The sequence below is a fragment of the Carassius carassius genome, chromosome 47 (assembly GCF_963082965.1).
Source record: "Carassius carassius chromosome 47, fCarCar2.1, whole genome shotgun sequence".
NCBI lineage: Eukaryota > Metazoa > Chordata > Actinopteri > Cypriniformes > Cyprinidae > Carassius > Carassius carassius.
This window is the reverse complement of record NC_081801.1, coordinates 8,907,213-8,934,009: the sequence shown is the minus strand read 5'-3', so window position 1 is coordinate 8,934,009 and position 26,797 is coordinate 8,907,213. Positions and strand designations below refer to the sequence as shown.

General features: G+C 39.7%; 2 protein-coding genes across 2 annotated transcripts in view; both read right to left on the bottom strand.

The window, feature by feature from the left end:
* Positions 1 to 26,797, bottom strand: part of LOC132130780 (guanine nucleotide exchange factor VAV2-like) — a 226,896-nt gene that overhangs the window by 110,458 nt on the left and 89,641 nt on the right. The gene's annotated exons all lie outside the window — the stretch shown is intronic.
* Positions 5,553 to 8,720, bottom strand: LOC132130774 (E3 SUMO-protein ligase ZBED1-like). The gene is made up of 3 exons (XM_059542579.1): positions 7,772 to 8,720; positions 6,681 to 7,309; positions 5,553 to 6,593 (listed from the first exon to the last, which is right to left on the bottom strand). Exons 1-3 carry the CDS (start codon positions 8,628 to 8,630, stop codon positions 6,207 to 6,209), a joined length of 1,875 nt encoding a protein of 624 aa, XP_059398562.1. The 5' UTR covers positions 8,631 to 8,720; the 3' UTR covers positions 5,553 to 6,206.

The following is a 26,797-nucleotide window of genomic DNA, read 5'->3' as shown; positions in this document are numbered from 1 at the left end:
AAGCCACAGTGACAAATTGGTGGTCATTGCGCAGTGTGGAGAACAGAGTGTTTCACGGACTGTCAGAGCAGGAGTGTGATCCAGCATGGCTAATGAAGGTGGATGACGCAGCGGGTTCTAACGTGTCCCCAGACCACAGATGATATTGATTTTCATTCATCTCTCAAACATAGACTGACAGGACTGCACTCACTGCACCTCACACATTCACATGGATCGATGCATCTACAGTAGGTGTTAGAGAACAAGGTGAGAGACATAGAGACAAAAAGGCAAAAAATAAGGAATAAGTGGGAGAGGGACTGTGGGAAGAAAAGAATACTTTAGAAAAGAGTTAAAGACACTGAACAAACTCTTAATTTGCTGCTTATTAATAGTCAGGTAGTTTGGGTATAGGGTGGATTAAAGTATCTAAAATACGGTCATGCAGAATAAGGCATTAATATGTGCTTTATAAATGCCCATAAACAGGCAATTAGGGGTAATACTAGGGGTATAACGATTCACTCGTTTTCTTGATGCATCGATTACAAACCCTGATGATGCAATGCACTGATCTTGAAAGAAGGATTTTTGAATCATGAATCGTCGATTTCAGACAGCAATTCATTTAAAATGCTAAGAATCGAAATTAATTGCGATTTCTATAGCGATTCAATGTTTTCAAAATCGAGAATTTTTTAAGCGTGAATCGCCGATTTCGGACAGTAATCGATTTAAAATGCTATGAATCTAATGAATCGCAATTTCTATAGTGATTCAATGCTTTCAAAATCTAGGATTTTGGAATCGTGAATTGCCGATTTCGGACAGTAATTGGTTTAAAATGCCAAATATCGAATGAATCGTGATTTCTATAGCGATTCAATGCTTTCAAAATGTATACACATTAAATTATTACCAGCAGGAATTAATGGAGACTTTGAACAGTGTTTTTTGCCTCGCATCTCTCCTTCATGCGCTCCACTCCACTGTTTACGCCTGTGACCAGGGTTGCCAGGTTCTCGCAACAAAACCCCTTCCAATTGCTACTCAAAACTAGCCCAATGGCATTTCGAGAGGGGTTCCCCATTAAAAATCGCATTCCGGGGGGTAAAAACACGTTTTTAGCTGGGGATCCACCAGTAAAATTCACATTCTACGGACTAAATATCATGCTATTGGGGTCGCCTCAACTCGCAGACATGAAAAGCAACCAGTGACAACAGTTTTTAAGTATCCCAATTCCACGGGAAATCTGCAGACTTGGCAACACTGCCTGTGACTTTCACATGATTGCGCTCGCGCTCAGTTCGTCTCACTGACACATTTTTTGAGCAGCTGATGTGCAATCTCTCCTTAGTACTCATAGCCAGTAATTCTAAAATGAAGTGGTTTTAATTTTCTGTAGTTTTTCAATGGCTCTCGTCATCTTATAGACGACGTTACCTGAGCAGTAGAAGGGTGAGCATTTATTGCTTCTAACTAATTCACAGTAAAATATAAAAAATAATTTCTTGTAAAAAAAAAGAAAATAATAATAATACATACATAAAATTATTTGACATTTCTGTCACTTCTGAAATGATGGCTACACCCCTGGTGTGACAAAATGCTAGCCTATACATAACTACTTTTAATAAAGCTATTTTTTAAAATATTGGCTTACATAAATTTCTACATATGTCATGTCGTGCCATTACATCATTAAACTATCATCTAAAAATGGACAAAAGTGTTTTTTTGTTCTGTAACCTATGGTTCTCTAACCACAAAGGCTGCTGTGTAATTCCTGCTGAATCAAACTGCTGAATCAAATCGAAAACCTGTGAAACCTGTTTCAACCCAAACATTCACAGCCCTACAATTTACCAGTAATACGCATTCTAATAATTAATAGCAAGAATTTATCCTTAAAATAAAAGTGTTAGCAAAAAAAAAAAAAAAAAAAGCTAATATTTGTTAAGGTTTTATGCATTAACATTTGTTAATGCAACATCTAACTTGAAATATCAATTAAAAAAGCTTTTACAGCATTTATAAATCTTGTTTATTTTCCTATTAATATATAATATATACTTATACTAATGTTTACCAAGGCTGCATTTATTTGATCACAAATAAAGTAAAAAGTTATATTGCAAAATTTTATTAGAATTTGTAATTTAAAATGTAACTTATTCCTGTAATGGGAAAGCTGATTTTTCACCAGCCATTACTCCAGTCTTCAGTGTCAAATGATCCTTCAGAAATCATTCTTATATGCTAATTTGGTGTTCAAGAAACATTTCTTATTATTATCAATGAAAACAATTGTGCTGGTTAGTATTTTGATAGATTGGAAACATGTTTTTCAGGATTTATTGATGACTGGAAAGTTCAAAAGATCAGCATTTATTCTAAATAGTAATTTTTGGTAACATCACTGTCTTCTAAACTTTTGAACTGTACTGTATTGATAATATAAAATGACTACTTAGACCTCATAGAGAATTTATTAAAAAATGAATAAAGAGAGGTTATTTTAAAAGAGAAACAATGCACTAACTACTTTTATTAGCTTCAAAAAGCGAATATCTACTTTTGTCTGTAAAAGACCAGCATTTTGCAAGTAATGAGCAAATTATTGCATTTTTGGTGCATTCTCTTTAAATTCTGCAATGTTTCCAAATATAGGTTCTTTAGCTTTTAGCTGGGACCAAGAATTGAAGGTCGTCACAGGTGAAGGCAGCAGAGGACAAACTCCCAGAATGTGTGAGCAGTGGCATGTGGTGCGGCTGAAGTCCTCTCAATCTGACCTCAAATTTCCCCTTAATTTAATCTTCTGCTAACCTTATTACCACTCTACACCTCCCAGCTGTCTTTCATCATCACTATAACTGCCCCTTTGCCTCATTCTGTTATTTTTCTCTCACCTGAGACAGAGGGAAAAATGAATAAGCACATCCTGGCTGCCTACAGAATGCTGTTACACGCACACAGCAAATGCAAAGGAAGCAAGTGCAATTGATAACGGACTAAAGAAGACAAATGCTCTGGATGATAAAAGTTAATTTATGTGCAGTAATGCACTGGCTCCAGAAGGCACATTAAACTCATCTTCTTTGATGGAATGGTCACCTACAGGTGACCAGAAAGCTCGGTAATTCTTGAGCTCCTGAATCAAAGTGAAGTTCAATTGATCCTGCAGGTTTTTGTTATAAATGCTAACACGAATTTTCAAAAAAAGAAAAAAAAAAAGAATGATATTTTTTCTGCACAAACACTTGCACACAAACCCTAAAACTAGTAAAACATGCCACAAAAAATAAAATATAAAAGAGGCAGAAAACGAAAAAAGTAATGGTATGAAGGTCAACAAAGTTTACTCTTACAGAGTATATACAGTACAAAAACAGATTGACCGAAAGCTAGCGTGCAACTATTCAGGTAGAATTTTGCTTAACAAATCAATATTTTCAATCAATGATTTGTAACTAATATTGAAGATACTTGACAAATTTCTTTGTCAATTAGCCATTGTACAATAGTAAAACCATTTCTACAGATAAAAAAAAAAACGTTACTGGCAACACAGCAAGCTATGAAAAAATAAAAATACTTCTGATATTTTGGCTTTTTTGTTTTAAAAATCAAAGAATTTAATCCAAGAATAATTGACAAATTAATCATCAAAATAGCCAGTGGTTGCAGCTCCAGACTTAATAGCTTTGAGGTTCTGGATCCCATGATAGCCTTCAGTAAGTTCCTTCAGACCCCCATGGATTTTCCATCTTACCAAATCATCTGCACACCTATAGATGGCCTCCCCCCATCTCTCTCTCTCTCTCTCTCTCTCTCTCTCTCTCTCTCTCTCATTAGATGTGAGCATGTTGTCACATTCAGAAGATTCATTAATGCAGCAGTGTGGAGAGTCTCATTGACTGTGTCATTCTGAGTAGAAATTAAAGGGATATTTGTGTCGGGACATGTCACTGTCTCTGATTTCATGTTGAGAGTCATGCTAATAGAGGTTTATCCTCTGTTAGAGAATTTGGCATAGAAATGTAAGCTTGTGTAGAAATACATTAAGTCTCTACACCAGACTCAAATATATATATTTTTTTACTAAGTTAGCTCTAAGCTGTCACAGGAAAACAAGCATAAGTGTACATGCTAAGACATCACTAAAATCTATGTTGTAAAATCTATGAGACCAGCTGATACAGCTCGGGACCTCAATGTTGAAATAAATCTTTATGGAAGCCAATAAAACCATTTGTTCAGACTATGAAAAACTATGAGAAAACAATCAAAAAGCCCCAGGCCTCAGACTCATCGTGCATGCGTTTGTATTACTGCACTGGGACTCCGGTGTGACATATGAGAGCCACAGCCTGATCCTTTCTCAGCAGGAGAATAGCAGTAAAAGCTTTAAAACAGTTTGAGTTAGAGAGCTCCCTGTCCACAGACCTGTCCTAAAGATGCCAGGAGGCTTATGGTCCACCAAACACCTGCTGCTTAACAGACACACCTGAGCCACACAAGAAGAACCCAAAAACCTATAAGAGTCACACTGAACACATCATCTAGATGGAAACAGAAACATCCGGGATGTGGGTTTGAGACCCAGATAGTAATTTTAACAATACCTACGACACTGCAGAGGTAAAATGGGATGTGCATAATGTTTTATTGGTCTCAGCTGAGCCAGTGAAAGTGGCAGACTGCTATGCCTGGTCACACACAATTGCCCACTGGTTTAACCACAGCTCTTAACAACAGAAGAATTAATTTCATTCGTATCTTTAATAAACGCAACAAATTAGAAGCTGATATTGATTTCTGTTCGACAGTCACCGTGGAAACAATTACTTCCTTTTTTGAGGTGTAACAATCCAGCTTTCTGTTCATTGTGAGAACAGAAACCACGCTGAGAGGTTTTAGTATCTCATTCTTTTTACCAATTTTTTTCCCCCAGTCGGTGCACTTCTGGCTGTCTAATCTAATCAGCATTTAAATTATGGATTTAATACACACTGCACATTTACAGATACAAGGTTATGCTCGAATCCTGCCTGTAAGCAGCTGGGAAAGGAGAAACACAAGATTCAATATGCTTGATGTGATCTGACCCGATTTATGTACAGTACATGAGATATTGTATGCGGGATGGATTGTACACCAGATTGGTGACAACATTCACAACTGCACACATCTGGCTAGACTGCTGACCGACAGCAATTTTGGCTGGAAAGATATTTCCTGTCTGAAAGCTGCAACTGGAGCACAGGAGCCAATGGCAGCAGACATAGTTCTCAGCCTTTGGGCATTAGCCATGATTTCTGTCTGTCTGCAAAGGAGTCACAGCACTAGATACTGTCAAGTGCCTTTAAGGCAATAATGGCAGCTGTGTAAGAGAATAGGGTCAAAATAATGTGCACTGGATTTATACCTTTTAAAGCATGTTGTCAATAAGACTGGCCAAATGAGAAGAGCAGGCAGACCTGGGATGTTTTAAAACATGGATTGTCAGGGGGTAAGGATGACCTCCCTGGGGCATTTAGGGAAGAAAAAAAGTGATGTGAGGTAAGGCTGAACGATTTGGGAAAATAATCTAATTGCGATTTTTTTCCCCAATATTGCGATTGCGATTTAATATGCGATTTGTTTTGTAAAGATTTTTTTATCCTCTTTTTTCCCCAACAAAACGTAATGAATTATTTAAATATGACCAACACAATATTAGATGCATTTAGTGTGAAATGTTCTTTCCCATAGGCTGGGCCTATTTGTTATAATTAAATTAAAACATGTATGACTTGAAATAAATGACATTTTTATTGAACTGCTCGTTGCAGAAACATCTATGGCTTTGCCACTGTGCATTTCAATAATTTAAACAAAGGTATGCGCACTTTGTAAACACTGTGTGCAAAATTTACAGTCTGAAGAAAAAAATAATTAAAAATAATAATTATCTTACTGCTCCAAAGTCAGTAACATTTCACACAACTGCAACAGCATTTGCTTTGAAAATATTTAGTAAAATCAAAATAAATAAAGTTATAAATAAAAAAATGGAGAAATGCACTTTTAAATTAGACAAAAACTATTTGAATATTATAATTTGGAATAGATCAACCTCACTTATCAAGTACACAACAATAACACACCACACAGACTAAAGTTCACTACGAGTATGGCACTGCCAGCTATAATGATCCAACAGTTTTGTTCTCAGTGGCTCACAGGTTTTTTGCTAAGAAAACCAGAATATTGACTTTTGCTGGCTTCAAGGATGAGCGAGTGCAAGTCACAATATTCCCTCCTGTGCTAAAAAGACGCTCTGAGGGAGCGCTTGTGGCAGGTACACAAAGATACTTGCGGGCCATGATGCACAACTGTGGGTAGCTGATCTTGTGCACCCTCCACCAAGCCAAGGGATCATCTTCTCCATCAATGGTAGGAGTCATCAGGTAATTGTTTAACTCTGCCTCTGCGACATCTTCAACAGGCAAAGAAGGAGAGGCTGCACTGGTCTTGAAAAAACTGCCAAGAGACCTCTTCGCCTTTTCCCCCAAGGGCTGTGCACTTTGAGGCATCTGAACAGTTTCAGTACGAGACCTCTTCTCCTATTAGATAAAAACAACAGCCATTAGTTTTCCAGTTAGATTTTACAGAAAAATTGTGTTTTTGTGAAATACATAATTATCATTTACCCGATGATATGTACGCTGTGCTAAGTCTACCATCTCTGTCTTCAGTCGGGTCTTGATAGCAGGGATGTTGTCAGTACTGATGTACTGTATTTTGAACCTAGGGTCCAGGAAACAGGCAACATCCAAAAGCTCCTGGATGTTTGGGTCTCCATATTTATTATTGAGGTATGCTAGGACTTTGGTTTTTATTGATTTAGTCAGGTCAGTGTCCTCAGCATCTTCAGCCAGGACTGATGTGGCAAAAAGGTGAAGAACTGGCTTGAGGTAGGAGATGCTCACATACTCCTCTCCAGAAAGAGCATCAGTAAATTCCAGTAGAGGATGCAGTGCCTTGTGAATCGACTCCAACACATCAATATCTTGCCAGGTTGGGATGAGGGAGCGTGCATATCGATCTCCAGACAATACCTGAGAAATGGCTTTGGCCTGTTCAAGCACTCTAGCAATCATCATTTCTTTAGATCCCCATCTTGTTGGGCACTCCGTTATGAGGTTGTGCTCAGGGAGTTTGAGCTCCCTCTGTGCCTCCATCAGTGCTGCCTTCTTCTTCCAACTGTGGGAAAAGTGTCCCACCAGCTTCCTGCACAGTGCTGTTGCCCTTGACACTCTGTCATCTTTGAGTGCATTTTCTGAAAGAAATAGAAAGTAGTGTATTACACACAATTAAATTTGAGTTTTGTGATTCAAGGCTATCACTATTACACACTCACATTCTCTGTCATTCTAAAATGCACACATCCACACCCCTGTCCTCTCTCTCTCTCTCTCTCTCTCTCTCACACACACACACACACACACACACACACACACACACACACTTTTTGTGTTTATTTAGAACATGTAAAAAAACAAAAACAAACAAAAAAACAAAAATGCAGGTGGCCATTCCACAACAGACATAAAATCAAAACATAATATTTCAATTTACATATTAGAAAAGGAGTGGGAGGAAATATTAATTTAATGAATCCCCAACTACACATAATTTATATATTTGTATCCAGCTTATTACTAATCGACGCATCTCTCTCTTTTGCGCGCACGCACACACACACACACACACACACACACACACGCGCGACATAACTTACCAATGGCAAGATGTAATCTGTGCCCAAAACACTGGAGCCTCGTCCATTCATTAAGCCGCGCAGCCAGAACCATATTTGACGCGTTGTCCGTCGTGATGCAGACGTGATTCTCCTCGTGGAGATCCCAGCTGGCAAGCCCTTCTCTCAGGCCGGCTGCAATATTTTCCCCTGTGTGGTCGTCTGGGAAGTAGGTAGTTTGTAGGCAGCGAGCTCTGAGGTTGAAATCTTCATCAATAAAATGGACTGTAAGACTCTGGTAAGGCTCAGCTGTGCGGCTTGACCACATATCTGTAGTGCTAGCAAAAAACTCCACCGTTTTAACCTCCGCGGCGACTTTCTCTTTACACTTTTTGTACAGCTCCGGTATGGCAGTCTGACTGAAGTATGTACGGGAGGGTATATTGTACCGTTTATCAAGCGTATATGTCAATGCCACGAATCCAGGCTTGGTCATCGTGCTGAGAGGCATCATATCTTTGGCTATGAACTCGGTTATTGCCCGAGTGATTTCCCCGTGCCGTTTTGAATTACGTTCATACGGAGTGACACTTTCGAACATTTCGGTCAGTGATCCCTGTCTTGAGGTATTTGGCCTGTCTGGCGCACTGGTGCTCGGTATTTTGGTCATACAACTGTCATACATTGATTTGTGGTATTTTTTTAAGTGCTGAAACAAGTTTGTAGTGTTACCCCGTGAAGTCGCAACGGGAGCACGGCATGCTCTGCATAACACCTGAAGCTGTGCAGCATCTTCTTTTTTGAAACCAAAATAGTTCCACACCACCGACGTGCTGTTCCTCTTTGAGATTAAAGTCGCAGCTGTGTCAGTTACTGACTGTTCCGTCGAGGCAGAGGCCATTGCGCTACAGGTTAAAGATGAACTGACAGGATGAAAAGTTGTTGCAGCCGAGTTCTCCGCTCTTTCGCTCGCGTCACGTGCCCACCTCAAATCGCGCACGTAGCGATTAGAAAATCGCATTTTCTCATATCGCGATATTATCGCAAATGCAATTAATCGTTCAGCCTTAATGTGAGGCCACTGGGAGAGCCTGAAGCCTTCCTGATAAGGACTAAGCACTGGTTTCACATAGGAAATGCTGTTTTCCACAAGAATGGGCCAAAAATGACAGGTCAAAGGACACATATAGCCAATGATGTGCATGCTGGGACACATGTTAGGGATGCATCGATCCGATACTCAGGATCGGTATCAGCTCCGATCCAGGCATTTTCTGCAGATCGAGTATCAGACAGACGAGACCGATCCAAATCCAATATTGTGCGATACTTGGCTACCATACTTGGCAAATGTCATGACTTTCACGTTTACCCAGAGCAGTGGGCAGCCATTTATGCTGCAGCGCCCAGGGAGCAGTTGGGTTCAGTGCTGTGCTCAAGGGCACCTCGGTCGTGGTATTGAGAGTGCTGTACATTCACTCCCCCATCTACAATTCCTGCCGGCCCGAGACTCGAACTCGCAACCTTTGGATTATGAATCCGCATCTCTAACCATTAGGCCATGACTTCCCAAATGCTTTTATGTGGTACAAAAGCAATGTGTCAAAACAACAGCTGTTTATGTAACAGGAGCTTTGGCGATAGGTTTATATCAGAAACCTATTGCTAATGAGATCCAGTTGCAAAGCCCTAACCCATGCCCCACTGCAGGGCCTTTGCAACCAGCAGCTATAACAAGGAGCACTTGATGCAACAGTGTGGTAGTAATTAATATGCGGAGTCAAATGGGTGCAAAAGGTAAATGCATCTGCTCTGCCTTGCCTCTCTGAACACTGAGAACCTCATTAGCCTGTCGCAATGCTCCAATAATTACAGCATTATCCAAACAGCAGGATTGAACCAGCTAGAGAAAATCAAAGTGGGACATTATTAAGATAAAACAATAGAGCAGAGATGTTTCTGTGGGCAATGTTCTGAGACTAAAATTGGCCACTGGTGGTGCCATGACAACCCAGACCTGTAGTAATAACATCTGTTCTGCTGAGAAAAACATTAGCATCTTTGAAGAAAGTCACAGATTATGAATCAATTGTAGGATTTCCTGAAATTATATAAAAAGCAGCAAAATCAGCACTTATGAGAAATGATGATGTGCTTTGTTTCCTTTTATCCCACAGAAACAAAGAACAGTACAGACATAGAGTGATCCTACGGAAAAAGAGCCATTTTCTCTTTTAATGAGTCGCTCCTCGGACTGCTTGCTCAGGCCTATAAAACGCTCTTGCAGCTTCTGTTTCTTAGTATTTGTCCGGTGAGAAGAATCTCAGACTTAGGGATCAAGTTGAGGAGTTTTGTAAAAAAAATTGTGGTCAAAAAGTCAACAGCCTGGAATAAATCAGTACACTTGTATGCAACATGAACACAGAGGTAAAGAGACAATGGATCATAGTTTTATGTTTTTGAGATGAGAACACACAAACAGGCTCCGAATGCAGTGTCTCCTGTTACCAATGACTGTAATGTTGACCACAGGGGCCTTCATAAAAAATCATAAGTTCCTGGAAGAGTGAAAGAGGGGAAAAGGAAAGACAGATGTGAATATGGAGCCTCATGGGACAGCTGTAAAATGAAAGACTGACAAAGGGGACAGACATGCCTTAATGGGTCGAGCTAGGTCAAAGGACAACAAGGAGGACAAATAGGCATTTGTTTTTAACATAAAAAGGATGTGTCAACAAATTATCCTTCTATTTGAGCTTCACTTTCTGAAAGACAAACTGACATCCTACAGTGACTCTCTGACATAAAGGAGAAGTGAGATATGTATACTAACAGATGTAAAGGTGGAGTTGGCATAGGCGGCAGCACATGCAAATGGTTTAATTTATCTTGAAGAAATGCTGCCATTCTCATTCTTCTGTGGCCCATTCTGTAACATACTGCTTGTGATTGTTTAGGCCTGCTCTGAACAGATCCTGTAGAAACACCTCACTTCCTCTGAACTGGTGGGGGTGGGTCCTCACCCGTGTTTCATCTGGATGAGAGCCGTCTGTCTGTCAAAGTCTGATAAATGCTCATCCCCGAATATCTCCATTAAACGGCCCTCTATCTGGGATGCAGGCTGCTTAAAGTCCCTCTATTAGCATTGCAATTTACAACAAGGCACCACGGTCTGCCTGCTTCAGCTCCCAAGAGGACCGGCTCCATTCACAGCAGATTAGGGTCAATTGGGAAAATCATGTGTACGATGATTGGAGGGCTGTAAACATATAATTTGTGATGTCTATTAGCTGAGAGCTAATCGTGTTTGCCTCTGAGTGGAGGGTTTTTTCAGATGTCCCACTGATTTGGCAAAACCACAAACACCATCATGGACTCCAGCAAACAAGCTGAAGACTGTTTTTTCGTGGCGTTCAGACAGAATTTTGGAGTGATGATGCACAGATTCAGGAAAAAAGTGTAAACAAAACAAATCGTCTAGACATAGGTAAACTCAGACATAATGAAAATACTGCAGGCGGAACTGTCAGCAAGTAGAGTTAAAGGAAAAGACAACAAAACATAAAGCATGCCAAAATACACGTTGAGAGCAGCATCGTTACTAGAAAACACCTGCTCAATATTCAGTTGACCTTGCATACATTTGTGTCACTTACAAATCCAGCGAGAGCTATCTGAAGGTGGGAGAGCTCTAGGGATTTCAAGAGCTTTGTGCCTGTGCTCTGCTGTAGTGCTATAAGCAAGTAACAGGCGATGGGGGGGGGGGGTTCAAATATAAAAAAAATATTTTTTACACCACCAAACACACAAAGAGAAACACCCAGACTGTGACTGAATTTCAATTTCAATAAAAAAAAATGTCTGCAATAAGTCACATTTGGAGAGATTAACCATTAATTCACTTTCAGTGAGCCGAGTGAAGATAAAGGGAGGAAATTCATTTCTGCAAGGTGCCGTTTCACAAATGCATACAACGTAGAGAGAGGCAGAGATTGGGCCCCTGATGCTAATGTGCTGGAAAAGCCTCTTCCATGATGGGAAACTAGAACCGCATAGAATAAATAACAACAAGTGGAAATAATTACTGTATAAGTAATCAAAACGATAATATTGAATATTATGAATATTACTGATTATAAGAATAATGATCAAAATAGTTATGTTATATAAAACTATAACATAATTATACAGATTATTATTAAAGATGAACTGCTACAAATAATACAATAAAGGTGTGACCAGTGGGGCGGGGCCGAGGCATGTGGGAACACGAGCGAGGCCGGTGGAGTGATTGGGAAATCAGCGACACCTGCGACCCACCGCCGGTCTCGAGTCCCACAGAGGAGATGGAAGGATATAAAACTGGAGCGACGACAGTGAAGGACGAGAGAGGACCAGGCCCAGGCTTTTAGTTTATGTTTTGCTTTTTATTTGTGCGCATCAGTCGTCCGTTAGGGGCTGATGCGCTGTTTTGTGTTTATTTTGTAATTAAAGTTTCATTTTGATTCTCCGCCGGTTCCCGCCTCCTTCTTCCCGATGATCATGGAGTTTTAATGTGTTACAGTGGTGCCGAAACCCGGGAGAAGGAGGGACGCGCTGCTGAAGATCCCTCGCCGCTGTGGTGAATCCGCGGTGCCATCGAGCTGGCGAGGAGTGTGACGCCATGGACGCTCGAGGCGGTGGACTGGAGCGAGTTGCCGGGGACGGGCGAGCTCGCTGCCGGCCGCGATGTGGAGGGGCGGGGCCGGAGCCTGCTGCCTCCGTGAAGGAATCCGGAGGAGCAGGGAACGGGGGACTCCTGCCGGCTGCCCAAAACCGGAGGAGCCATCGCCGTCCACCAGGCGGCGGAGGGGTGTCGTGCCGTCCGCCGAGGGCCGTCCAGTGCCACCGCCAGGCACCGCGGAGGAGATCGCCCAGCTGGTGGAGGGCCGAGCAGCAGTGCGTCTGGGAACCGGAATTTTTTTTTTTCCCTCTCTCCCCTCTCGTCTCTGTCGCTCCTCCTTCCATCTCCTTTTCTCTCGCCTCGTCTGTCCTACCCCCAGGTTCCCGCATGTCCCCGTGAGCGGTCCCCACCAGAGGGAGGGGAGTAGAGCGCAGTCTCGAGGGTACCCCCCGGCCTGCGAGGGGCGATGGGGGTATGTGACGAGTGGGGCGGGGCCGAGGCATGTGGGAACACGGGCGAGGCCGGTGAAGTGATTGGGAAATCAGCAACACCTGCGACCCACCGCCGGTCTCGAGTCCCACAGAAGAAATGGAAGGATATAAAACTGGAGCGACGACAGTGAAGGACGAGAGAGGACCAGGCCTGGGCTTTAGTTTATGTTTTGCTTTTTATTTGTGCGCATCAGTCGTCCGTGAGGGACTGATGCGCTGTTTTGTGTTTATTTTGTAATTAAAGTTTCATTTTGATTGTCTGCCGGTTCCCGCCTCCTTCTTCCCGATGATTATGGAGTTTTATTATTACAAAAGGATATATATATATATATATATATATATATATATATACACACACACACACACACACACACACACACACACATACAGTTGTGGTCAAAACTTGACATACACTTTGCAGTATCTGCAAGTGTTCATACAAAAAAAAATTTATACTATTTTTTTACTACTGATAAGATACTACCTAATTAGATATTTCACATAAAAGACGTTTACATATAATCCACAAGAAAAAAAAATATTGAATTTATAAAAATTACCCTGTTCAAAAGTATTTGATATTATACATGTATATGATGATTTTTTTTTTTTTTGCTTTGCTCACTGAAAAAATATTTTAAGAGCCAGGGGTTTCCTTCTGGAGCATTATAATAGTTGCATGTAAGTCATCAGATGGATCTCAAAACCATACGTTAATTGTTGTAAAGGGTTCAAAAGATGCTGGAAAACCAAAGAATTTGCAGGACCTGAAGGATTTTTCTGAAAAAACACACACACACACACACACACACACACACACACACAAAGCTGTGGATCCCCCAATAGAAAGGTGATGTGATATATATATATATATATATATAATTATTATTATTAAGAACTATAAATAAATATTGATTCATTCCTAAACAGGATTTTACTAAAGACCAAGAGAGCCAAGACTGGAGGAGGAAATTCAAGTGTAAAGGTCTTGGGGTCTCAATAAGTGTCCTCAGTGTTCACCTGAGAGCATCACCCATGTCTGCGAGACTTAATGCTGATGCCAGCATTAATGACAGCGAGATACACATCTGTGAGCAGACATCTGTGCAAACACACAAGGGTTGGCGTCTTGGTCGGGGGGAACTTGTGCTTTTAGGGGGCACAGTTTAAAAATCTTAACCTACTTTAAGTATTATTCATTGTTATTTTTCATCATGTATCACTGCAGTCTCTAGAAGTAATCTATTACAATTTCAGCTACAATTAATGTTTCATCATGTTTCATTTATTTGTATAAAAATAATGTATTAATAATCTCCTTATGATTATTTCACCTTCAAAAAGGGATCTGAGAGAATGAGAAAAAAATATTTTGAGGGGACAGGTATCAATTTGATACAGGACATTACAACTTTATTGTACCTAAAAGCTTTCTGTTGCCTCTGGCTACAGAAATCTCTTTACTTTACTTTCCCATTGTATTACTGGCTAGTAATGCTAGTGACATAAGCCTGTTATTATTGAGCTTTGGTGAAAACAGCTTGCTGAAGATCAGTAAGCTTTGAATAAGAGCCTGCCTTGATTTAAAGTCCTCGTTAAGGAGCTCTCCCTCTCTGATGGTCTTTAGTGGAGACTGAAGGAACCCCAAGATCTCAGTGTTATTCATTTGGTGAAAGAAGTTTACCAACTGCATTTCGGATGGCTGACTTTATCCTACTTTTTATAAATGTTAGTATCCCTCTCCTAAAAAAAAATCAGCATTCACAGTGAGAATTTTGATTTTCCTGGAGGATTTCGTGGACATTTTCTCAAACTAGCTGAACTTCTCTCTTCCGCTGCTTTGGAGAGTCAAACAGGGACAAAGCCTGAGCAAAGACCACCACAGATCTTGCATAACACTACTTGCAGTCGCAGGCCTCATCTGCCCACAAAGGTAAAAAAAGTGGAGAAATCTGAGAAAGGAGAATTAATCCCTTGGGCAGACAAGAAAAACATGATGTGAATACATACAGTACATATGTAGGACAGAGCATAGCTTGCAGCATAAAAATGGGAAATAATGCCTCCACACCACAATATGGACTGGACTTCATACTAATAATGCAATCCAGAAATAGGTTATTGAATCCCACACCGCATACCTAATTCCATTCCACCCACTAGGGCTGTGGCGGTTGCCGTGACAACCGCGGTGATCGGTTGCTACCGCGGTTGTCTACTGCCACCGGCGGTAGTGCACGTGACGTCACAAACATAATACAAAGTTTTGTATATAAGTGTAATAACTGTAATAGTTGCAAATTCTAAGTCTATGGTAATTAACAAATTACCTCAAACACAGCGTTTCCTTTAGATTGGCAGATTTGAGCGCAGGAAAATACAGTTTATACATTCAGCAAATTAATTTAGTGTTGGGCGATGGATTTTGTTGGGAAAGCAAATACCACCTCACCGATCTGGAGTCATCTGCAATCATGTCACCCATCAGCGTTTGCACAAGTTCTCGTGATCGCAATCGCTGGCTGGTCAGGTTTGGTGAGGCTTTCTCCAAACTGGCCAAATACAAACGAGACCGCGATAAATAAAAGATGGTAACTAGAAATATGGCAACGATTCCTATTTCAAAGAGAGCGCGGACAGATGAGGAGTTACTGAGCTTGCTTGGTGGCGGAAAAGTAAACCAGATGCAACAACCACGTTGTGACAGGTTTAGTCTGTCTAGTGTCTATACAGGACATTTGAACTCTGTGACAGTAGCCTACCTCACAGACCGGACGGGGGATTTATCATGTCGTGTTGTGCTGCATCCAGTGTAGCATCACTGATTATAATGAGTATTTTGTCACGCTGCGTCGCTCACGTCCGTGAGACAGGGTGTATTTAACTTTCTTATTTAGGCTACTTTCTTGTAGCCTAAATAAGCATTATTTCTTTGATATTTATTTTAGTGTTTTGCAGGCGGCGTTCACTGACAGAAGCTCTCAAATAAACACGAACTGACAAGTTAAATAAGATGTGTTAGATGAGTGAGACAGTGCTGGGCTGATTTCTAGACGTGCATATAAATATATCCTGTATATAATATATATAAAATATGTTACATGCATGCACAGTTTAAGTCAGCTTCAATCACCTTTTTTGGTAATTCCATGACCACGACACTGCTTGCATATAGTTTATTTCGCAGTTTGATATGAAAGGATATTGCACAAAGGAAGTGCGCAACGCCTTTGAGCACAGGACCGTCCGCGCTCACTTAACTTGCACCTGATAATAAAGTGAAGTGGAGCGCGTGTCTGAAACGTTTCCTGTTCAGTCATTCTGCGAGTCTGCGACTGAATAAATTCACTTCTTGTCATGAGGAAAAAGTGACAGAAGCAGCAGTTGTGAGTGGGTGGCCATCCCCGCCCCAACGTAAAATAATTTGAATACGTTAAACTGGAAAAAAATATCGCCTTGGTTAACGAGCAAATTTTGACACTAAAATATATATATATATATATATATTTTTTTTTTTAAACACCGTTGTTTAAACACGGTTGTTGGTCCATGACTACCGCGGTGGTAAAAATCAGCCACCGTCACAGCCCTACCACCCACACAAGAAAGCTGATCTTAGGGATATGCTCACCAACCTGAAAATGTTTGGCTGAGGGGTACTAACTAATATATTTACACACATACATATATATATATATATATATATATATACACACACAGTACAGACCAAAATGACTACGAAAATTGTAGAGTCACACTGGAGGCATCAAAACTATGAATTAACACATGTGGAATTATATATGGAATTATATACATAACAAAAAAGTGTGAAACAACTGAAAATATGTCATATTCTAGGTTCTTCAAAGTAGCCACCTTTTGCTTAGATTACCATCTCGATTGGGTTCAGGTCCGGTGACTGTGGAGGCCAGGTCATCTGGCGCAGCACCCCATCACTCTCCTTCTTGGTCAAATAGCCTTTGATGCCTTCAGTGTGACTCTACAATTTTCATAGTCATGAAAATAAAGAAAACTCTTTGAATGAGAAGGTGTGTGCAAACTTTTGGTCTATACTGTATATATATATATATATATATATATATATATATATACTTAAGACATTGAAAGAAAAAAGAAGGACAAGAAAGTGTAAAAAGAAAGCAGAAACAAGAAGTGAGGTCTATAACAAAGCAAATACATATTCTACATCACTGCAGAAATACAACAAGAACACATGGCTGAAGGTTTAAAATGGAAGTGAAGCAGTCAGTCAAGCTTACATTATTTAGTAAACTGATTTCCACTAATAAAAAAAATATACATAACAAACATGATTAATGTAACCATTTTAAAGAAAAAATAATGTTTTGTTATAGCTTTTGGAGCAAGGGTGTCGCCATCTTGCAATCTTGCATATATATTTATATTTGAATTAAAGTGGAAATCACTTTATTATATAATGTAGACTTGACTGACTGCTTCCAATTTAAAGAAGAACAATAAACCACACCCTCAACTGTTTTCAGAACACAATCTGCATATGAATGACATTTCAGAGGGAGCAGGTCTTCCTGAGCTTAATCTCTTGCCTAATGTGCTGCAGCTGCTGTTGCAAAAAAAAAAAAGAAAAAAAAAAAAAACACAAACACAAGATGGAGCATGTTCTGGGCAGACCGATATACATCATCTATACTGGCATCTCCACTGGGTTTGAGAAAAGATCTCCATCCACACTACATGACCGAAAATGGTATTAAAAACCGGTATTGAAGTCAAGGTATCGGTACTGATATAAAATTTTTTTGAGCACTGTATGTTCTTGATTCAATAAAAAGTAATTAGAAAATCAATATATTTATATCCGGTCTAAGATACTATATTTAAAACATACACTTGGCAGACAAATTAGAATATTTCAGTCTTTGCCCATTCAAGCGTGGTGGGGGGTTGCTGCACTTGCTCACAGGGACATCAGCTTTCCAGAAGCATTGCCAATATGGCTTTTTAGGGTTATGGTCTCATTTCACTCTGACAAAAATGTAACCTTACAAAAATAATTATTTAGTTATTACAGGATTCAGCTTAGGGGTGGGCAATATGACCAAAATCTTGTATCATGATAGGAGTAATTTTATATCACAGTAACACTATATTTCACAATGTAGTTATTTTTTATTTTAATAAGGTTTTTATAATATTAAAATATTTGATACCACAGACTGTTACAAATAGACTGTTCATTTCGTCGATCCTATATATATATATATATATATATATATATATATATATATATATATATATATATATATATATATATATCGTCATATCGCCCAGCCCTAATTCAGCTATGACTCTGCAAGATTCAAATCATTTAAAAGCAAACAGTCTGGCCTGACCATCTGGACAGGGTGTTGGCATCTGTATGCTTGACTAGACATGGTACCACAAAGCGGTGACTGGTCTCAAAGGCCCTGTGAAGGGTTAAAATCAACAAAAATAGAAAATAATTATCCAGCATCGAAAAGGAACTCTGTGGTGCCTCTGGCTACACCAGCATTCTGACGGAAAACAAGTCTCTCATGCAGCACAATGGCCACCCGCCACTTTCCAATGGTCTTTGATGTTGCTCACACACTGTAAAAAGAGGCAGTTCATTCATTCTCATGCTGAGGTAATTGAGAGTTCAGAGAAAAACAGTCAGGCACTCACTACTCAATACACTGGCATCAATGCACACAGACATGCTTGGCCAAGACCACTCTCTTTGATAAATGCTGATGCTTAGCCTAAATAATTTGATCAGGAGCATCCCCTCCTGTGACCCATGATTTGTCTGTATATGTATTCAGAGCCAGTGAGCAACGGACTTAATAATAATAATAACAAAAAACTGAGTTAACATGCTATAAAATAATTTTCGGTGTTAATCAATTAATGCATTAACGCTTATACGATATTAACGTTATTAACGATAAGAACGTGTTAACTTGCCCAGCCTTACATTGTGTGTATGTGAAGGAGGAATCAATTCACTTTTCACGCGGTGTCTCTCTCTCTCTCTGCATGTGTGTGCTTCGGGTGTGTGCGGCAGCAGCTGAGCGCACAGAAAACAGTGCGCGGGTTAAAATAGCTTGAATGCGTAAACTGGTAATCTGTGAATCACTTGCATGCTGAATCTTGCAGCCTGAACCAGTACGAGCCTGTCCTCCATCAAAAAACGACCATATAGGTCGTTTGTGCAAGCACCTTATTACGACCTATATTTACGTTTTAAAGTTAAGCGGCCTCTAGCGGGTGTAAAAAAATGACAGTATCGCGTTGCGTCTGTCATCATGAAATAACGTATAACGTCATTTCCAATCAAAACACGTGTTTATTTAAATGCAATGTGTGGACTTTTTACACAGATCTCACAGTAATTCGTACATATTTTACTAGGTGGCTTATTCGCTCGAATGACCACACCTAACCCCACCCCTAAACCGAACCCTCACAGAAATCATGCTAAATTATGATTTAATAAACATATACATTTTACGTGCATGTCCGTTCTCTGGGATCGAACCCATGATCGCATGATTGCATATCAAGGTACAACGCAATAATCTACCAACTGAGCTACACGAAACGCAAATCACAGTGCAAATAAAAGAGTACAAAAAATTAATATGAAACTGACCTTTTGCCGATAGGGGCGCAATTGTTGTATACGCTCTGATGGGTCGTATTTCAGGGATTTGGACAAACGATCTATACGAGCGTATTGGTTAGAGGACAGGTTGATAAGTACAGATCATGGATCATCTATGTTGCACCCCTAGTTCTCTGTGACATCTTTCGCTAACACAGCATAGCAGTCAGTGGTTATTATTGCTACCTAACAGCAGCAAACCTACGGGTGAGAAATGAACGGCAATGGAGGAGGGTGGGACACAGTTTAGCACCCACAACATGAGGTCTCGCACCACCTGGCAGGGCATCTTCAAGATTCAATAAGTCAAGAGAAAGAGAGGACTGACATTTATCATCCGTATCAAATTACTTTGTGCCATGTAGAGAAAAGCTTGAGAAAAACCTAAAAAATTCCCCCTAATGAGAGCACAACAATGACCTACCCCATGAAGAACTGTGAATTATATAATCAAATCAGAAATAATGCTACAATATAAAACTGATTAATTATAAAATACTATATATTTTTATGTTTCTCCATTTTGAATTTGACTGTCATTTGCAATGCTTCAAATCTTCCCCTCATAAAAAACATTTATCATTTTGTCTGATTTTATAATACCTTTTTGTTTAAAATCAAATATTTTAATGTTGTGATTTACCTCACTGTTGGTTGGTTTGGTTCATGGATTACAACTCTAAAAAAAGACTTATTTAAAAACAAAACAAATAAAATGATTGAGAAAAATTATTTCAGAAAAAAAGCCATTGAAAAAATGGAGGGGCACTAATGCTGTTTGAGAGTATAGGACTTTATGAAGTCTCAATGCTTTATGGGAGTAAGTGTTCACTGTTGAGCTCTTATGCTGTAATAAACTAAGAAAAGTTTGTTGTTAGAACCCCACGCTGACACACTTCCAGAGCATAATGGCAGATTAATTAATTATCTACATTAAGAGTAAATATTAAACATGCAGTGCAGTAATAGATTTACACGAAATACATTAGTTTCAATTTACATATCACAAGTTTTTTGATAGGGAATATGAAAGCACATTAGATCCACTTATGGTCCACTTTTATGGCTTTTAGTGGCCTGAAACTCAGAGTGACACAGCAGGCTTTATATTGCAGAGTTCCTGATTAGTTCGACTGCAAGAGAGAAAGATAAAGTGAGAAGCAGATAGTGCTTTTTGATGGGCACCAGAAGAATTAATGTACACCCACTGACATTTACATGAGTTGATTACTTTCCAAGCAAAACTCCTTAGGTTGCTATACAGAGTATCCCCAAAGAGAGCATTAAGAGCAAACTCCTAAATGGTCAGCATCAATGCTCTGTATTGGTTAGTTTTCCTGCAAATCTAGGCTAGGCATTGGTTGGATTAACTGAATTAGATGATGCACCATATGATCAGACAATTTACATAACTCTGAGGTTGCTCCGACAATAACAGTTTGAATCATGGTGCACTTTTTCAGAATCAGAATGATTTGCCAAGTGTGTGCAAACACACAAGAAATTTGTTGTGTTTTTTAGGATCTCTTGTTCCATACAGGTGTATACCAATAAATTAGAATGTTGTGGAAACGTTCATTTATTTCAGTAATTCAACTCAGATTGTGAAACTTGTGTATTAAATCAATTAAATGCACACAGAATGAAGTAGTTTAAGTCTTTGGTTCTTTTAACTGTGATGATTTTGGCTTACATTTAACAAAAAAACACCAATTCTCAACAAATTAGAATACTTCATAAGATCAATAAAAAAATAACATTTTTAGTGAATTGTTGGCCTTCTGGAAAGTATGTTCATTTACTGTACATGTACTCAATACTTGGTAGGGGCTCCTTTTGCTTTAATTACTACCTCAATTCGGCGTGGCATGGGGGTGGTATGGAAGCCCGGGTTTCTTTGACAGTGGCCTTCAGCTCATCTGCATTTTTTAGTCTCGTTTCTCATTTTCCTCTTGACAATACTCCATAGATTCTCTATGGGGTTCGGGTTTGGTTAGTTTACTGGCCAGTCAAACACACCAACACCATGGTCATTTAACCAACTTTTGGTGCTTTTGGCAGTGTGGGCAGGCGCCAAATCCTGCTGGAAAATGAAATCAGCATCTTCAAAAAGCTGTTCAGAAGAAGGAAGCATGAAGTGCTCCAAAATTTATTGGTAAATGGGTGCAGTGACTTTGGTTTTCAAAAAACCCAATGGACCAACACCAGCAGAGGACATTGCACCCCAAATCATCACAGACTGTGGAAACTTAACACTGGACTGCATGCAACTTGGGCTATGAGCTTCTCCACCCTTCCTCCATACTCTAGGACCTTGGTTTCCAAATGAAATAAAAAACTGGCTCTCATCTGAAAAGAGGACTTTGAACTAGAGCTGCAACTAATGATTATTTTTTCTGTCGACTAATCTAACGATTATTTTTTCGATTAGTCGACTAATCTAACGATTATTTTTATTAAAGTAAATTATTAATCTAGTGTTCTTTTTTTGATTAGCTAATGAATCCTTTGGATAACTTTACAAAAAAATATAACCACAACTTCTAATATAATATTTCAACCTTTATTCATTTTTTTCCCCCAAAAAATACTTAAATGTGTTATAAGTTTTTACAGAATACAAAAATAAAGAAGCAAAGACAATTATTTTATTTATATGGTAAATATGAGTTAACGATAGCGTTTATAATTAAACCACAGTAGCCACAAATTTACAGTTGTCTGAGACGTCATGAAATGTTCTTTCACATCACAAACCATAAAATGTAGTCAGGGTTCTGCTATGGTTTATTTTCATAATAGGTAAACACAGGTCACAATCAAATTTCATTGATTCAGCGGCAGCACATCAGTCCTGTCTTGAATCCAGAGACCTGGAGCTGATTCGGTGTAGATCGGTAGCTCGGTGGTTCGTGACTGTTGTCTCGCGGCGCGCCATCTTTTAACGCTTGTTCGAAACCCGCGGCAACACAGACTTACTTTATTTTTTTTGTTTATCCTACTTACTTCAGCCACTACGGGTGATCATACCAAAAACTTGTTATCCTTACAAGAATATCAGAATCATGCAATGATTCTTAATAATTCACTTAATGCACTTAATAATATCACATTAGTTTGCTTGTTTTTTTGAATCGCAGAATCTGCTGCGGCCGTTCCATTACATCTGTAGCGGAGACCTGAACCAGGAAGTTGGTCACCAGATAACACGGTAACCAGTTAAGCCGTTACACTGGAGAGCGCCAGTATGTTTTCCTATTGTTTTTGTGAATCTAGTTCTTCTTCTCCTTAGCCCAGGTAAGACGCCTCTGACATTGTCTGTGGTTCAGGAGTGGCTTAACAAGAGTAATACGACAACTGTAGCCAAAATCCTTGAAACGTTAGATGCCTTGACCCCAGCCTCAGTCTATTCCTTGTTAAGTTAACTGAAATTCTTGAATCGATTTTGCTTGACAATCCTCATAAAAGCTGCGGTTTCCTCGGTTGGTTGTGCACATTTTTCTTCCACACTCTTTCCTTCCATTCAACTTTCTGTCAACATGCTTGGATACAGCACTCTGTGAACAGCCAGCTTCTTTGGTAATGAATGTTTGTGGCTTACCCTCCTTGTGAAGGGTGTCAATGATTGTCTTGTGGACAACTGTCAGATCAACAGCCTTCCCAATGATTGTGAGACCATGATTGTGAGATTGAGAGACCATTTTGAAGGCTCAGGAAACCTTTGCAGGTGTTTTGAGTTGATTAGCTGATTTGAATGTCACCATATTCTAATTTGTTGAGATAGTGAATTGGTGGGTTTTTGTTAAATATGAGCCAAAATCATCACAATTAAAAAAAACAAAGACTTAAACTACTTAAGTCTGTGTGCACTGAATTTATTTAATACACAAGTTTCACAATTTGAGTTGAATTACTGAAATAAATTAACTTTTCCACAACATTCTAATTTATTGAGATGTTATAGAACAGTTATTAAACGCTGTTCGAAACTTCTCGAGTGCACATGCGCACTACCCTCATTTGCGTCACTTGGAATGCTTGTATGGGATTGCAGCTAATCTAACTAGAATGTCCAGTAAAAAGTCTGAATGCTCAAAAACCGGCAAAAACTTATTTGGTCTGCTATTTCTGATGTCTAAGGGCCCTATCATACACCCGGCACAATGCGACGCAAGGCGCAGCACAAGTGTGTTTGTTAGTTTACGTCCGGCGCCAATCGCATTTTACTATCCAGCGACACGTCGTTTAATCAGTTAATGCATTTGTGCTCATTTGTGCGCCCATGGGCGTGCTGGTCTAAAAAAGAGGTGTCTTCAGGCACATTGCTGGCGCATGACTATTTTAAGAAGCTGAAAATAGACTGCGCCATAGACCAACTCAAACCTGGTCTAAAGTCTGGAGCAATGTTTTTTCTTTGTTATTTAAATTAAAATGAAATTAAATTTATGCATTTAGCAGACGCTTTTATCCAAAGTGACTTATATTGCATTCAGGCTAACAATTTTTTACAATCATGTGTTCCCTGGGTTCGAACCCCCAACCTTGCGCTTGCGCCTACTGCTTCCCACCGACTGAGCCAAAGTAAGCACAATGTAAGCCCACATGAGCCAATCGCGTTTTGCCTGTGGCTTACTTTTGACCAATCGCGTTTCGCCTGTGGCTTACTTTTGACCAATCGCGTTTCGCCTGTGGCTTACTTTTGAACAATCGCGTTTCTCTTCCGTGGCTTACTTTTGATCAATCGCGTTTCTCTCCTGTGGCCTCCTTTTGACCAATCGCCGTTGTTGTCATCTTTGTTAAAGGTAAGGCTATTACTTCATTCATTGAAAACTGGTCATTATTTGTTCATATACAGTGTGTATTTTTGGAAAATGAATCGTGTCAGTATAGCTAGCTAGCATGTACAGTTCATGCTTTCTTCAGTACCTGTGAACCTGTAACTTTTCACATGATAAATGATCAGATAAGTTAAATTTATCGACCGTCAGCTAATTAAGCTATGCTACTGTCAACAATGATGTGTTTATTGTCTAAGAAATCATGGTTTCTGGGCCCTATGAATGAAAATAATGATTAAACTATTTACATTTATATTTGGTATTAACACATAATAACACACACACATTTTAATTGTAAAAATCGTTACCAAATTGTTGTGGAGATATGGAAAACTGCATTTACCAAGAAATAATTGATATTTTCTAAAATAATGTAATAATAATTACTTTTTTTTAATAAAAAAACATTGAGAGTCTTAACTAAAAACAAACAAAAAAGGCCAAATGTATCCATATGGGCCAAAGTATGTGGGAATAGTGCTCATTTTAATTTAGGTAGACCAGAAAGTTAAAAACACAGAAAAATGGCTGAGATTTTAAGAGGTAAAAGCACCTGGTGTAACCCTGGGGTAAGATGACAACATTTGAAGTATGATATATTTAATGTAATATTTTGTAGCCTGGTGTGTGTGTAATCATGGTTTAAGATGACAGCATTGAAAATAAAAGGAAATTTCAGACTTCATATTGACGTTACATATTTTATATGTCAGGGATTCCTGTCCTTTGTAGAAAACTCATCTTCAGTTTATGTCATGGCCATGTTTATTACCACAGTAATATAGTTTATGCGTAGCTTGTTAAATTATTGTTACACACTTAACATACAGGTGTCTTTTAGATTGCAAAAGGTAGTAGTCTTTTTCGGATTTTCATTTCAGAAAATGTATGCATATCCCTCTTTTCAACGCCAATCGGCAACATCAAGCCGACTCCTCATGGCACCTTCGGCGGAGGCGAGGCGCCTTGAAAATGTGGAGTCTGGAAGGGCCAAACCTAAGGAGGAGGTGCTGTCAGAGGCCAGAACTTTTGTCAGCACAAACGGTGGAGACCCCAGTGACCAGTTTTTAGTACTGGCTCACTGCAAACTTCAGTTTGGGAAGTACCAGGGCCAGAGATTTAGATGGCTCCTGGAAAACTCTCTGGGGTATGCCGTGTATTTGGTGCTCAGCATTTCCAATGAGACGGCGCAGACAACACCCCTGTCAGAAAATAAACAACTGTTCCTACAGTACACTTCTCAAATTAGAGAGATGGCAGAAGAAGTGGAGAAGTATCAGAGGAAGCAGGAAATGCAGGCAGAAGCCCGGGCAACTGGAGACCAGGGCTGCTTGATGGTGGAGTTTGGTGACTTCCAGGGCCGGTCCATGAAAGATGTTTATGAGGACCAGAGCAAGGAGGCTCAAGCCCTCATCAGGTACCTCGTTAAGGCAGATGCCAGGCCCAAAACCAACATGGCCATTTTCAAGACATATGTCCTGAAAAGACGGGCTTCTGCTGTGGGCACCAGCGTACGTCAGCCTGCACCTCACGCTGCAACCTCCAGTGCTTCTGCAACCACTGCACCTCCACCTGCAGCTATCCAAACTGGTGTACAGAAGACCGCAACTGTGAAAGCGCTGTTGGCACGTGGCAAAAATTTGTCGCCTTCACAGCTGGCAAAAAAACTCACGTCACCAGTTAAACCCTGTGAGTAGGAGTGTGAATATAGAATTTTACCTACAGCATTTCTACATATATTAATTTATCATTATGGCAAACTTGTCAACTTGCCGTTTCCAGATCCATTATTGCAGTCCACTTTACCTCCTCCAGCAGCAGAACCCCCAGCCAAACATTTGCCCCCCATGCAGCTTTTCGCTACTGGTAAGTAAGCACCATCTTACATATGTTTGTCTCTGTGTATTGTTCACAATGATAGTTTTAACATTTGTGCTCCAGGCAAGTCCGTTCCCACTGCTGAAGATAACGATGAGGAGCTGGTATTTGCTGCATCACAATGTGAAGCACAGCTAAATACAGGTGTGGCATATGACACAAATGCACATATTACAAGAATGTTTTGTGAAAACACACTGAGAAGCGTTATTTCTTGGGGGAAAATAATCAACATTTTAAAATATGTTTTGTTTACAATACAGAATTATATCATATCATGCCTCAAGCGGGATGCTTTCTTTGAGTGCACTTCTTCAAAACTGTAAGGATGTTCCAAGGTGTCAGTGTATTTATTTGCGTTTCCGAACTTACCCGTTGTTAGATAATCACCAGATAACTTTTTCACACCGTTTGCTCTTCTCACACTCTTCAGCTCTCCCTGAGCAGACAGGATGGTGGAGATTCATTGTTCTAATGATTAGAGGAACAGTTTTTCCTTACTCTATC

What these genes read in the sequence shown, in the direction of transcription:
- LOC132130774 (XM_059542579.1), bottom strand. Translation starts at nt 8,630, where the DNA reads ATGGCCTCTGCCTCGACGGAACAGTCAGTAACTGACACAGCTGCGACT. An exon ending in CAGATTACATCTTGCCATTG is followed by an intron (nt 7,310 to 7,771) that starts GTAAGTTATGTC and finishes TATTTCTTTCAG; the next exon opens with AAAATGCACTCAAAGATGAC. An exon ending in CACAGCGTACATATCATCGG is followed by an intron (nt 6,594 to 6,680) that starts GTAAATGATAAT and finishes TTTATCTAATAG; the next exon opens with GAGAAGAGGTCTCGTACTGA.